At 35.3% G+C, this 15,970-nt stretch overlaps 1 protein-coding gene across 4 annotated transcripts in view; it reads right to left on the bottom strand.

Annotated features, from left to right (window-relative positions):
* PolD1 (DNA polymerase delta 1, catalytic subunit) overlaps window positions 1–15,970 on the bottom strand; it is a 235,125-nt gene that overhangs the window by 62,321 nt on the left and 156,834 nt on the right. For all 4 annotated transcript variants that reach the window (XM_090414807.1, XM_090414808.1, XM_090414806.1 and 1 more), the window contains one exon: window positions 3,524–3,696. In XM_090414807.1, the coding sequence (XP_090270933.1) occupies window positions 3,524–3,696 (173 nt within the window). The remainder of the gene's footprint in view (window positions 1–3,523; window positions 3,697–15,970) is intronic.

Below are 15,970 nucleotides of genomic sequence, written 5' to 3'. Positions count from 1 at the left end.
TCATATCTGCGGTCTCTAGTCTTTGGTCAAGTGTTTTACTTCTGACCCAGCTCTCAGATCCATAAGTTAAAATTGGTTTGAACACAGTCTTGTATACAGCTAATTTAGTGTTCCGACTAATTTCTTTCTTATTCCATATGAATTTATTCAATTGACTTCCCACGATACCAGCTTTGCTGATTCTGTTGTCTATTTCTATATTTAGTTTACCATCTTCAGTAAAAATTGTGCCTAAGTAGCTGAAATGTTTTACTTGTTCCACAGGTTCTCCATTCACAACACAGTTGACATTTTCAATGATTCTGCCTATTTTCATTGTCTTTGTCTTTTTATTGCTGACCTTCATACCATATCTATTACAACAGCTATTCAATTTAGTCAGAGAATCTTGCAGACTTGTAGCGGATTTATTTAGAAGTATAACATCATCCGCATAAAGCAAAGAGCTGACATTAACATTTCCAATTTTGATATCAGGTTTAATACCACATTCCTTCATAATGTGATCCATATAGATAATGAATAACAGAGGGGATAATGTACATCCTTGTCTCACACCAGATTTAACATTAAACCATCTTCCTGTACTTCCTTCAATTCTAACTGCTGACTCACAACTCAAATAAAGACTAAGTATTGCTTGATATAATGCCCCATTGACACCATATAACTGCAGCGTATTGAATAGCTTCTCTCTTGGCACCTTGTCATATGCCTTTTCCAAATCGACAAAACTTAAATACAGATCTTTGTTATATTCCCATGCTTTCTCGACTATTTGTCGTAAAGTGAAGATCTGATCCTGACAGCCTCTATTTGGCCTGAATCCAGCTTGTTCTTCACCAAGCTTTTCTTCCACAATTCTTCTCAACCGTTTCTCAAGTATACTTGCATAGATCTTGCCAGGAACACTCAGTAGGGAAATACCTCTGTAATTCTCACATTCAGTTTTATTTCCCTTTTTATATATGGGTACTATGAGAGCTCTACTCCAATCATCGGGAATTCGTCCCTCTGTCCAGGCTTTCTGAACTAGGCAGTGCAGCCACTGTAAGACTCTTATACCACCATACTTCAGCATTTCTGGTCGAATATCATCTACTCCTGCTGCCTTTCCACATTTCAAGCCTTTGATGGCTTTTTCTACTTCAAGTATGGATATGTATTCCTGACTGCATGCCTGGTCAGTGTTTTTGATCACTGTGCTGTCATCACTGCTTGTTTCATTTAGCAGTTTTTCAAAGTAATTACTCCATACTTCAAGGATATCTTTTTCTCCTGTTTTCATTTCACCTTTATCATCTCTAATTCCTTTTACAGCACTCTTTCCTCCATTCCTAAGCTTCTTCAACAACCTCCAGAATATTTTGCAACCTTCTTGATATTTATTTTCTATATTCTTGCCAAAGTCCTCCCATGACTTTTGTTTAGCTAGTTTTACACACTGTTTAGCTTTCTTACATTTGTCTCTGTATTCTGTAAGAGTAAAAGCTGACTTATTTGCCAGGAACCTTTGATATGCTTTCTTCTTTTCCTTCACTGCCTCTTTAACTTCCTGTGTCCACCAGGGAGTTCTGATTTTTTTATCTTTGCACACAACCTCACCACATGCCTCTCTGGCAGAATCAATCAATGTTTCCTTCAGAGTTTGCCACTGAATCTCCAAGGTTTGATTCCTGTTCTCAAACTCTTTCATTTTCTTTTCAATAATATTTCTGTATTTTAGTCTACAGTTTACATCTGAGAGCTGCTCAACTTTTATTCGCTTTAAAACTTTCTCACATGTTATTCTTTTCAATATGAAATTCAATTTTATCCTGCTCAAGACTAAATAGTGATCACTTCCAATTTCAAATCCTCTGTACACTCTGGTGTCCTGCACCAGGGAGAAAACATCACTATCAACAATAACATAGTCAATGAGACTTTTCTTATTCCTAGCCTCTTCTGTCCATGTGAATTTGTGCACATTTTTATGTTGGAACATGGTGTTAGTAATAACCAGTCCATGTCCTGAGCAGAAATCCAACAGATATTTGCCATTATTATTAGCTTTGCTCTTTTCTCCAAATTTTCCCAAAATATTTTTGCATGTCTCACAATCATTTCCTACTCTACTATTTAGATCCCCAACAAGGACCAACTTTTCCTTTTTCATTGTGTCAGTTGCTTTTTCTAAAGCCTCAAAAAATTCCTCCACTTCTACCTTAGTAGAACCTTCTGTGGGACCATAGGCACAAATAAGTCTCATTGTCCAGTTCCCCATTCTCATATTTGCCCACATTACTCTACTTGAGACTGACTGCGATTCAAGAAGATTAGCCTCGTATTTTGTGTTGAATACTATGGCTACTCCTTCTTTTCCTTGATTGTTATTGCCTGAATATAACATTTTGTATTTATTGCTCAGAAAGATCTCACCAGTTTTGGTCTTTTTTGTTTCAGTCACCCCTATTATGTCGATCTGGTACTTATCTAATTCCTCAGCTAGCTCCATTTCTTTGCCATTCAGGCTTCTTACGTTGATAGTACCGATCTTTAACTCTGGTGATGTTGAGTTGGGGTTTGTTTTCAGATTTGTTCCAGTAGCTGACTTTTCGCTGTTCGCCCTGGTTCCCTGGCGAAAACAACGGGGGCCTTGTTTAACCGGGCGACACCCCAGCCGGCATGAAATTTTGTCATGTTGTACCATCATTTTTTATTTTGGTTTAACCAATAAGAATACAATTTGGTCGGCTAAATCCCAAATTGCCAGCCCATCCTCGTTCGTTCAGTATCAAAGTAGATACCCAACAGGGTGCACCACGAGAAGGTGAGGATTGGACATTAGGTCAGAAGCCCTGGTCGGTTCTCCGCATTCCTTTAAAGGCTATGTGGAGGTCTCCTCTCAGTTATACAGCTTTGACCCTTAAGCACCCCGTAATTCATTCCATTCTTCAGTAATTTAATGTATCCACAAATATACAAATTCTCTTAATTATTTGTTTGTTCACATACAGCATCAATATGCTATAGGTTTAAATTATTTTTTTTTTTTTCAAACTAATAAATTCTTTCATTTATACGAAGTTTGGTTTGTATAAATATATACAAGGTGGAAAGCTATAACTTTCCACTTGTCACTCATGTAATTCATTCCATTCTTCAGTATTTTAATGTATCCACAATTAAAATATATACAAGGTGGAAAGCTGTAACTTTCCACCTTGTCACTGATGTAATTCATTCCATTCTTCAGTAATTTAATGTATCCACAAATATACAAATTCTCTTAATTATTGGTTTGTTCACATACAGCATCAATATGCTATACGTTTAAATTATTATTTTTTTAAAACTAATAAATTCTTTTATTTATACAAAGCTTGGTTTGGTGGAAAGTGTGCACATGATGTTTGCATACTGAGTTTATATAATGATAAGCAAGAGCATGATTTTTTTGTTCTACCTCATGATCACAATCGGAAAATGAGATGATTTATTCCTATCTGGCATGAACTTGATAAATAACTAAAATGATTACCTGCCGATGAGTATTTTCTGTAAACACATATTGATGAGATTGGCTACAAGTGGACAATTATCTCTTCTTACTGTTTCTATTCCTTTGCAGTCCATTTTGTCATGAGCATTTGGATTTGTAAAATAAAGACCAGCATAACGTTTTTTGTTGATTAATAAATAAGGAAAATAAACCTGAAAAATATTTATAATGTACATTTATTTAATATTTAATATTTTGATAATTTAAATGAATCTGATTAATTTTCACTACTAAGCATGATCATTAACTTAACATGTACATAGCATTTTATTATTATAATATTCAGGGAAACCTTGCTTAATACAATTAATTAATCCATCAATTAATGTGCACTAAGCGATTACAATAAACGATAGGAATAATTATAATTCATCCATCAGTTAGTGTAAATTTGGAAAAAAATTACAGTACAAGCTATATTAGAGGATAAAATCATCAAAGTTAATAAAAATCAATTGCTTAAATTTTTATTTAATGTCCAAACATTCAGGTAATGACAATCAAGGAAAAGAAGGAGTAGCCATAGTATTCAACACAAAATACGAGGCTAATCTTCTTGAATGGCAGTCAGTCTCAAGTAGAGTAATGTGGGCAAATATGAGAGGGGAACTGGACAATGAGACTTATTTGTGCTTATGGTCCCACAGAAGGTTCTACTAAAGTACAAGTGGAGAAATTTTTTGAGGCTTTAGAAAAAGCAACTGACACAATGAAAAAGGAAAAGTTGGTCCTTGTTGGGGATCTAAATAGCAGAGTAGAAAATGATTGCGAGACATACAAAAATATTTTGGGAAAATTTGGAAAAAAGACCAAAGCTAATAATAATGGCAAATATCTGTTGGATTTCTTCTCAGGACATGGACTGGTTATTACTAACACCATGTTCCAACATAAAAATGTGCACAAATTCACATGGAGAGAAGAGGCAAGGAATAAGAAAAGTCTCATTGACTATGTTATTGTTGATGGTGATGTTTTCTCCCTGGTGCAGGACACCAGAGTGTACAGAGGATTTGAAATTTGGAAGTGATCACTATTTAGCCTTAAGCAGGATAAAATTGAATTTCATATTGAAAAGAATGACATGTAAGAAAGTTTTAATGCGAATAAAAGTTGAGCAGCTATCAGATGTGAACTGTAGACTAAAATACACAAAGATTATTGAAGAAAAAATGAAAGAGTTTGAGAACAGGAATCAAACCTTGGAGATTCAGTGGCAAACTCTGAAGGAAACATTGATTGATTCTGCCAGAGAGGCATGTGGTGAGGTTGTCTGCAAGGATAAAAAAATCAGAACTCCCTGGTGGACACAGGAAGTTAAAGAGGCAGTGAAGGAAAAGAAGAAAGCATATCAAAAGTTCCTGTCAAATAAGTCAACTTTTGCTCTTAGAGAATACAGAGACAAATGTAAGAAAGCGAAATGCTATGTAAAACTAGCAAAACAAAAGTCATGGGAGGACTTTGGCAAGAACATAAAAAATAAATATCAAGAAGGTGGGAAAATATTCTGGAGGTTGTTGAAGAAGCTTAGGAATGGAGGAAAGAGCACAGTAAAAGGAGTTTATCATCATCATCATCATCAAATTCCTGCATGTACCATCAAGGGGTGTACAGGATATGATAGTACTACATGAAAAAAATTACAACATTACCAACTTCCTATCTACAATTTTCCTCCAAATCAGTCTGTTACTTGTCAAGACTACAACATTATCAGATCTTATATTTCTATCGTCTAAAGCACTTTGTACCATATCAATCCACCTATATCTTGGTATTCCTCTGGATCGTTTTGCTGCCAACCTGGCAGAGAACGCTTGTTTTGCTAATCTTTCTTCGCCCATTCTGTTTAAGTGACCATACCACCTGAGATTAGCTCTGCTAAAAAGGAGTTAGAGATGATAAAGGTGACATGAAAATGGGAAAAAAAGATATTCTTGAAGTATGGAGTAATTACTTTGAAAAACTGCTAAATGAAACAAGCAGTGATGACAGCACAGTGGTAAAAAACACTGACCAGGCATGCAGTCAGGAATACATATCCATACTTGAAGTAGAAAAAGCCATCAAAGGCTTGAAATATGGAAAGGCAGCAGGAGTAGATGATATTCGACCAGAAATGCTGAAGTATGGTGGTATAAGAATCTTACAGTGGCTGCACTGCATAGTTCAGAAAGCTTGGACAGAGGGACGAATTCCCAATGATTGGAGTAGAGCTCTCATAGTACCCATATATAAAAAGGGAAATAAAACTGAATGTGAGAATTACAGAAGTATTTCCCTACTGAGTGTTCCTGGCAAGATCTATGCAAGTATACTTGAGAAACAGTTGAGAAGAATTGTGGAACAAAAGCTTGGGGAAGAACTGGATTCAGGCCAAATAGAGGCTGTCAGGATCAGATCTTCACTTTACGACAAATAGTCAAGAAAGCATGGGAAAATAACAAAGATCTGTATTTAAGTTTTGACGATCTGGAAAAAGCATATGACAAGGTGTCAAGAGAGAAGCTATTCAATATGGTACAGTTATATGGTGTCAATGGGGCATTATATCAAGCAATACTTAGTCTTTATTTGAATTGTAAGTGAGCAGTTAGAATTGAAGGAAGTACAGGAAGATGGTTTAATGTTAAATCTGGTGTGAAACAAGGATGTACATTATCCTCTCTGTTATTCATTATCTATATGGATCACATTATGAAGGAAAGTGGTATTAAACATGATATCAAAATTGGAGATGTTAATGTCAGCTCTTTGCTTTATGCGGATGATATTATACTTCTAAATAAATCCAATACAAGCCTGCAAGATTCTCTGACTAAATTGAATAGCTACTGTAATAGATATGGTATGAAGGTCAGCAATAAAAAGACAAAGACAATGAAAATAGGCAGAATCATTGAAAATGTCAACTGTGTTGTGAATGGAGAACCTGTGGAAAGTAAAACATTTCAGCTACTTAGGCACTATTTTTACTGAAGATGGTAAATTAAATATAGAAATAGACAACAGAATCAGCAAAGCTGGTATGGTAGGAAGTCAATTGAATAAATTCATATGGAATAAGAAAGAAATTAGTCGGAACACTAAATTAGCTGTATACAAGACAGTGTTCAAACCAATTTTAACTTATGGATCTGAGAGCTGGGTCAGAAGTAAAACCCTTGACCAAAGACTAGAGATCGCAGATATGAGAGTCCTGAGAAAGATTATAGGCATGAACAGATGGCATCAATGGCAATATCATATTAAAAACGAGGATATTAGGAAAAAACTTGACGTTGTCAACATCCAGGAATGCGTGAGCAGAGCTAATCTCAGGTGGTATGGTCATTTAAACAGAATGGGCTAAGAAAGATTAGCAAAACACGTATTCTCTGCCAGGTTGGAGCAAAACGACCCAGAGGAAGACCAAGATATAGGTGGATTGATACGGTACAAAATGCCTTAGACGATAGAAATGCAAGATCTGATAATGTTGGAGTCTTGACAAGTAACAGACTAATTTGGAGGAAAATTGTAGATAGGAAGTTAGTCATGATGTAATTTTTTTCATGTAGTACTATCATATCCTGTACACCCCTTCAGGGTACATGGCAGGAATTTGATGAAGATGATGACATTTGATTGAGCAACTCTTTTACAAAAAAAAAAAAAAAAAAAAAAAAAAAAAAATTATGTAAAGATGTTTGAATCATGCTCGACTTTTTCATCTTGTCATTCAATTTGCGATTGCTTTACCAAGAATGTGGCAGACTTCGAAGCTTCGTTTCATATCAGGATCAGAATCGAACAAAATTTCATTGGCATACTCAATATGAACTAGCTCAAGTTCTTTTGCAATTAGCGACATTGAATATTCACTGATCGTCATAACCACCCTCCTGAATTATGCTTTGCAATTCTTCAGGAAACTTGGCCGCAGAATCTTTATCAGCACTAGCAGATTCCCCAGTTATTCTTACGTTATGCAGTCCAGTTTGATTTTTAAAATGGTCAAACTATCCTAACTCGCAGTAAAGCTTTCACATTCCTCTTGAAATTTGGTCTCTTTCAGTGAGGTAAAAATATTGAGAGCTCTTGCCTGAATATTCCCTGTAGTAAGAGTATTCTTTTTTGGTTATAATCCTAAATGATAGAAGATGCTCCATCTCGATCATTAAATGGCTTCTCTTTCGAGTGATCTACTTTCTTAAAGAAACAGTAGCAACTTTTCCTTGTTCTTTGCATTCTTTGCTTTTATTTCATATAGTCCAAACTGTAGACTCACTGTATCCCAGGTCTCACACAGCCATTGTATTACTAGTGCTATTTCATGTCTCTTAATGACTTCTAGCTTTTCCGTTCTCTGCAGATTGGTGACAAAAAAATTTGCATAACGTAAAAAAAATCATGTTAACTGATTAATCACTTGCTTAAAGCAGGAAATGGTATCATTTCACTCATCGCGCATATCGAATTCATGTTAAGGAAGGTTTTCCTATACTGATAAAGTAAGAATATCTCCAGCCTGACACCATATCCCTCAATACTCTGCAAGGAGCAGCATGGGTTTACCAAAGAAAGGCAATGTTTTAGAAATTTGCTCATATTTTATAACAATGTTACGGCCAAGTTGGATAAAGGGAATTACACTATGATAAAGTTAGATTGTTCTAAGGCATTTGATAGGATACCACATGAAAGGCTGTTGCATAAACGAGAATATGGGATTGGAATATAAACTCTTGAATCGGATCAGGGGATGGTTGACAGACAGATATCAAAAAGTCGTATACAGTGGGAGTGAACCTGTCAGATTTAAGGTGACCAGTGGTGTACTGCAGAGTTCAGTCCTTGGGCCATTATTGTTCAATCTATACATTAATGACATCAGGCAGGGTCTAACATCATTTGTGCAATTGTTTGCTGATGATGCGAAGATAGGCAGGGCAATCAGGGAATGCTACTGATATTCAGCACTTACATGATTTGACTAGGTTGGAATTTTGGACAAATGAAAATGGCTATCAGTAAGAGTCAAGTTATGCACTTTGACATGATGAGATTTCCAGTGGCATATTATATTAGCATAGTTATGCTATAAGAAACTGAGGAGGAAAGGTGGATAGGAATTTGAAATTCAAAGGTCACATAGCAAAAGTTGCAAATACAACTCAGAGGATAATTGCAATATTTTGTTGGCATGGAAGGATAAAGAAGTCATTTTGCCTCTTTATAAGGCTTTGATAAGATCACACCTGGATTATTGTGTGCAGATTTGGTCTTCCAGATTCTAAGTGGATAAAGAAGCTGTGGAAAGGGTGTAAAGAAGAGTTACAAAGATTATATCCGGATTATGGAATTTAGATGATGAGAACAGATTGCGAGTATGTGGATTACAGACTACTTAACTGAAGAAAAAAGGGATACTATGATAGAGGTCTATAAACTTTTGAATGGGTGTTATATGATATCGTCTTATGAAATTTTTCGTTATATACGGAAGGTGGAGAGAGAAAACAGGGGCATCCATGGAAATTAAGTTTGTTCCATCAAGAAAGGGTAAGAGCCTGGTTTTTCTCTCACAGAGCAGTGAGTGAGTGCATCTAGTATGAATGAATTTAAGGGAAGGTACGACAGCTGGTTTGGGTGATTCAAGACAAAACCAAAATAATGGTTTTAAACAACGCAGAAGAGATAGATATAGAAGAAATTTAAATTGTCGACAATTTCAATTACCTTAGAGTGATAATAAAAAAAGATGGATGTAAAAAAGAGATAAGAAGAAGAATAGCACTAGCTAAGAAAGCGATGACTGATTTAACTAAGATCTGGAAAGACGGGCACATCTCCAAAAAGACCAAAATTAAGCTTGGAGAAACATTAGTTTTTTCGATCTTTCTCTATGCTTCTGAGTCTTGGACAATGACAAAAGAAGAATTGAGGAGTTCGAGCTCTGGCACTGGAGAAGGTTGTTAAGAATGTCTTGGACAGAAAAATAAACAAAAGTATCTTAGAAGAACTAAATATCCACACAAGACTGTAAACATAATTGACAAGAGAATAGTGCAATATTTTGGACACATATGTAGATGGGAAGGCAACTACCTGGAAAAAATAATCATCTAGGGTAAACCGTGTGGGAAAAGAAAAAGAGGAAAACCCCCTACAGTTCATCATCATCATCAAATTCCTGCCATGTACCCTCAAGGGGTGTACAGGATATGACAGTACTACATGAAAAAAATTACATCATTACTAACTTCCTATCTACAATTTTCCTCCAAATCAGTCTGTTACTTGTCAAGATTCCAACATTATCAGATCTTATATTTCTATCGTCTAAGGCACTTTGTACCGTATCAATCCACCTATATCTTGGTCTTCCTCTGGGTCGTTTTCCTGCCAACCTGGCAGAGAACACTTGTTTTGCTAATCTTTCCTCTCCCATTCTATTTAAGTGACCATACCATCTGAGATTAGCTCTGCTAACGCATTCCTGGATGCTGACAATGTCAAGTTCTTTCCTAATATCCTCATTTTTAATATGATATTGCCATTGATGCCATCTGTTCACGCCTCTAATCTTTCTCAGGACTCTCATATCTGCGGTCTCTAGTCTTTGGTCAAGTGTTTTACTTCTGACCCAGCTCTCAGATCCATAAGTTAAAATTGGTTTGAACACAGTCTTGTATACAACTAATTTAGTGTTCCGACTAATTTCTTTCTTATTCCATATGAATTTATTCAATTGACTTCCCACGATACCAGCTTTGCTGATTCTGTTGTCTATTTCTATATTTAATTTACCATCTTCAGTAAAAATTGTGCCTAAGTAGCTGAAATGTTTTACTTGTTCCACAGGTTCTCCATTCACAACACAGTTGACATTTTCAATGATTCTGCCTATTTTCATTGTCTTTGTCTTTTTATTGCTGACCTTCATACCATATCTATTACAACAGCTATTCAATTTAGTCAGAGAATCTTGCAGACTTGTAGCGGATTTATTTAGAAGTATAACATCATCCGCATAAAGCAAAGAGCTGACATTAACATCTCCAATTTTGATATCAGGTTTAATACCACATTCCTTCATAATGTGATCCATATAGATAATGAATAACAGAGGGGATAATGTACATCCTTGTCTCACACCAGATTTAACATTAAACCATCTTCCTGTACTTCCTTCAATTCTAACTGCTGACTCACAACTCAAATAAAGACTAAGTATTGCTTGATATAATGCCCCATTGACACCATATAACTGCAGCGTATTGAATAGCTTCTCTCTTGGCACCTTGTCATATGCCTTTTCCAAATCGACAAAACTTAAATACAGATCTTTGTTATATTCCCATGCTTTCTCGACTATTTGTCGTAAAGTGAAGATCTGATCCTGACAGCCTCTATTTGGCCTGAATCCAGCTTGTTCTTCACCAAGCTTTTCTTCCACAATTCTTCTCAACCGTTTCTCAAGTATACTTGCATAGATCTTGCCAGGAACACTCAGTAGGGAAATACCTCTGTAATTCTCACATTCAGTTTTATTTCCCTTTTTATATATGGGTACTATGAGAGCTCTACTCCAATCATCGGGAATTCGTCCCTCTGTCCAGGCTTTCTGAACTATGCAGTGCAGCCACTGTAAGACTCTTATACCACCATACTTCAGCATTTCTGGTCGAATATCATCTACTCCTGCTGCCTTTCCACATTTCAAGCCTTTGATGGCTTTTTCTACTTCAAGTATGGATATGTATTCCTGACTGCATGCCTGGTCAGTGTTTTTTATCACTGTGCTGTCAATACTGCTTGTTTCATTTAGCAGTTTTTCAAAGTAATTACTCCATACTTCAAGGATATCTTTTTCTCCTGTTTTCATTTCACCTTTATCATCTCTAATTCCTTTTACAGCACTCTTTCCTCCATTCCTAAGCTTCTTCAACAACCTCCAGAATATTTTGCCACCTTCTTGATATTTATTTTCTATATTCTTGCCAAAGTCCTCCCATGACTTTTGTTTAGCTAGTTTTACACACTGTTTAGCTTTCTTACATTTGTCTCTGTATTCTGTAAGAGTAAAAGCTCACTTATTTGCCAGGAACTTTTGATATGCTTTCTTCTTTTCCTTCACTGCCTCTTTAACTTCCTGTGTCCACCAGGGAGTTCTGATTTTTTTATCCTTGCACACAACCTCACCACATGCCTCTCTGGCAGAATCAATCAATGTTTCCTTCAGAGTTTGCCACTGAATCTCCAAGGTTTGATTCCTGTTCTCAAACTCTTTCATTTTCTTTTCAATAATATTTCTGTATTTTAGTCTACAGTTCACATCTGAGAGCTGCTCAACTTTTATTCGCTTTAAAAGTTTCTTACATGTTATTCTTTTCAATATGAAATTCAATTTTATCCTGCTCAAGACTAAATAGTGATCACTTCCAATTTCAAATCCTCTGTACACTCTGGTGTCCTGCACCAGGGAGAAAACATCACTATCAACAATAACATAGTCAATGAGACTTTTCTTATTCCTAGCCTCTTCTCTCCATGTGAATTTGTGCACATTTTTATGTTGGAACATGGTGTTAGTAATAACCAGTCCATGTCCTGAGCAGAAATCCAACAGATATTTGCCATTATTATTAGCTTTGCTCTTTTCTCCAAATTTTCCCAAAATATTTTTGTATATCTCACAATCATTTCCTACTCTACTATTTAGATCCCCAACAAGGACCAGCTTTTCCTTTTTCATTGTGTCAGTTGCTTTTTCTAAAGCCTCAAAAAATTCCTCCACTTCTACCTTAGTAGAACCTTCTGTGGGACCATAGGCACAAATAAGTCTCATTGTCCAGTTCCCCATTCTCATATTTGCCCACATTACTCTACTTGAGACTGACTGCCATTCAAGAAGATTAGCCTCGTATTTTGTGTTGAATACTATGGCTACTCCTTCTTTTCCTTGATTGTCATTGCCTGAATATAACATTTTGTATTTATTGCTCAGAAAGATCTCACCAGTTTTGGTCTTTTTTGTTTCAGTCACCCCTATTATGTCGATCTGGTACTTATCTAATTCCTCAGCTAGCTCCATTTCTTTGCCATTCAGGCTTCTTACGTTGATAGTACCGATCTTTAACTCTGGTGATGTTGAGTTGGGGTTTGTTTTCAGATTTGTTCCAGTAGCTGACTTTTCGCTGTTCGCCCTGGTTCCCTGGCGAAAACAACGGGGGCCTTGTTTAACCGGGCGACGCCCCAGCCGGCGTGAAATTTTGTCATGTTGTACCATCATTTTTTATTTTGGTTTAACCAATAAGAATACAATTTGGTCGGCTAAATCCCAAATTGCCAGCCCATCCTCGTTCGTTCAGTATCAAAGTAGATACCCAACAGGGTGCACCACGAGAAGGTGAGGATTGGACATTAGGTCAGAAGCCCTGGTCGGTTCTCCGCATTCCTTTAAAGGCTATGTGGAGGTCTCCTCTCAGTTATACAGCTTTGACCCTTAAGCACCCCCTACAGTTGGAATGACCAAATATTAAAAATCACTGGACTTAAACTAGAACAAGCAATAAGAGAAGCACAGGGGAGAAAGAAATGGCGAAGCATCATCAGGAAGGTCATGAGTCCTCAACATGAGAAGATCCGAGAGAGAGAGAGATATGTTACAGGATACATCCCAGTTGATCTAAGAAAATTTATCTTTGTTACTATCCCCAAAACTTCAAGATCTTTCGAAATGTTCAAAATATAAATTCTTCTTCTTAAGCTTCACAAACCCTTAAAGTTTTTAGCTGCAAGCACTACAGTCCATTTTTTTTTCTATCCTTAGTCAACTTCTTTCAGTTTTGCAGGTTCAGCTCTTTCATGTCTATTTCGATTTTATCCATCCATCTTCTACAGGGTCTTCCTCTAGGATGTCTTCCATTAGGGTGATATAAAAAGGTTCTCCTCACTAGCCTGTTATCCTCCATTCTTTCCAGGTGATCTAACCATCTGATGCGACTAACTCTGATTTCGTTTATTATTAATGGTTTCTAATAAACTTCATAGAATTCTTTATTTGTTTGCCTTCTCCATTCATCTCTCACAGGATCTTTAATTGGGCCAAATATTTTTCTTAAGATTTTGTTTTCGAAGTGTTATAATGATCTTCACCAGTTTTTGTTATATTTCATGTCGCTGCACCATATAATACAACTGGTCTAATTAGCCTTCTGTAGATATTTTAGATTCATGACAGATTTCTAGATGAGAGGATGTACTGAAGTGAAAAATATGATTTATTACCTGCTTGGATTCTCATCTTTATTTCTGTTTGGATCTTAGTTATTATAGAACCTAGCTATTTAAATTGTATTGAGTTTTTCAATATCATGTCAGCAAACTGAATAGTTGATGGCTTATTAAGATCATTATCTCTAGATACTTTTAAATATTCTGTTTTATTTTGGTTAATATTAAGAGCTATTTTTTTTGAAAGAGGTTTTAAGGTTTATAAAAGTTTCAGTTATATTATCTGCACTTTCTTCTATGACATCAATATCATCTGCATACCCCAGGAATGATACAGTACTTTTAGTTGTTTCTCATATAACTTTTACCAAAGCTACGTTGAATAATATAGGTGATATCGCATCTCCTTGTTTTAAACCTGTGGAGATGTTGAATGGCTCTGACAATATGTTGTCAGAATATAGATTAATAAGTTTAATAAGCCATGTTACAAAAATATTACTGAGAATAATCCTAGAAAGAATAAAAAGCATTTATTGGCAAAATGCTTTTTATTCTTTCTAGGATTATTCTCAGTAATATTTTTGTAACATGGCTTATTAAACTTATTAATCTATATTCTACAACATATAAAATAGATGACATTCAATCAGGTTTCCAAAAAAGATAAAGGTACAAGAGAAGGAATTTTCAATCTGAAAACATTATGTGAAAGAAGCCATGATAACCAGAAAAGCATATATTTTTGTTTTATTTATTACACCAAAGCATTTGATACAGCAGATCACAAGAAATTAATACATATCCTACAGAATAATGGTCTAAAAGGAAAAGATCTATGCATAATTACAAACATATACTGGAATCAAATAACCTCAATAAGATACAAAAATGAATATTCTGACAGCTTTGAAATCAAAAAAGGAGTAAGCCAAGGATGTCTTATCGCCTTTATTGTATAATATATATATATATATACAGTGAACAAGTTTTTAAAGATATTGCAGAATTGAAGAGTGTAGAAGTAGACGGTAGGAACTTCAACAACTTCAGATATGTAGATAACAGTCCTTATTTCAGAATCAGAAGAGGATCTTCAAAACTTAGTCATAGAAATGTACAACAGAAGCTTAGACATGTTGTAGAAAACAAAGTGCATGATCATATCAAAAGAATCAACAAATAAGAAACTAAACATAATTATTGATCAAAAGAAAATTGAACAGGTAAATCTTTTATATCTGGGACAAATGTTTACAGGAGGAGGAAATTCCCTTAAAGAAATAAAAAGAAGAATAGAAATAGCAAGAAAAGCCTTCATTGATTTGACATGAAAACTGTTCTAACACCAAGACACATTAATATAGACACAAGAACAAGATTAATAAAGTACTATATTTGGTCAAGCTTTTTCTACAATAGTGAAACGTGGACTCTAAATAAAGAAGCAGAGAAAAAACTAGAAGCTTTCTAAATGTGGACCATCAGAAGAATGCTGAAAATATCATGGACAGAGAAAATGAAAAATTAAGGTGTTTTAAAGAAAGCAAAAATTAAAATCATTAAAGAACAAAAATTTAAATATTTTGGACATCTAATTAGACAAGAAGGCATTCAGAAACTGGAGGGAAAAGAGGAAGAGGCAGACCCAGGAGAATGTAGTTTAAGGACTGGACTGGCTTGAATCCATAAATGTTCCAGAGCAGCAAAAGGAAGAAAAAAGTTCCGTGATATGGTTGTCAACCTCCTTCTAGAGGATGACACTTCAAGAAGAAGGAGCTAAAAAAGAATTTTTTTAAGTATAAAAGAAGAAAGCTTCTTATGACATTACATAAACGAATGACAATCGTTTGGGTTGAAGAGAAAATGTCCCAGGATGATACACTGCTCAAAACAATTAAGGGATATTTTAGTTTCTGTTGGATAATTATAAATTTCTGCAAATAATTATAACGATTGGTACTTTATATATTAATAAATATTTCTTATTTATGGATAGGGTATAACTGATGAGATATTGCTTAAATAATTGATATTTATTACAAATTTAACAAATTATACATTTTAGCGTGAAATAATTTTAACAAGAATAGCCAAAACAGTGGTACATCTTGATTGCATGGACCGGATAAGATGATCAAACAGTTCTTGTAGGATATTTCCCCACTCTTCTGTGAGAGCAATTTTGAGCTCTTGAAGCAATTG

Source organism: Typopeltis vanoorti, chromosome 25 (assembly GCF_054136105.1).
Source record: "Typopeltis vanoorti isolate ZY-2024b chromosome 25, IOZ_Tvanoo_1.0, whole genome shotgun sequence".
Lineage (NCBI taxonomy): Eukaryota > Metazoa > Arthropoda > Arachnida > Uropygi > Thelyphonidae > Typopeltis > Typopeltis vanoorti.
This window is presented reverse-complemented; position numbering and strand designations above follow the sequence as displayed.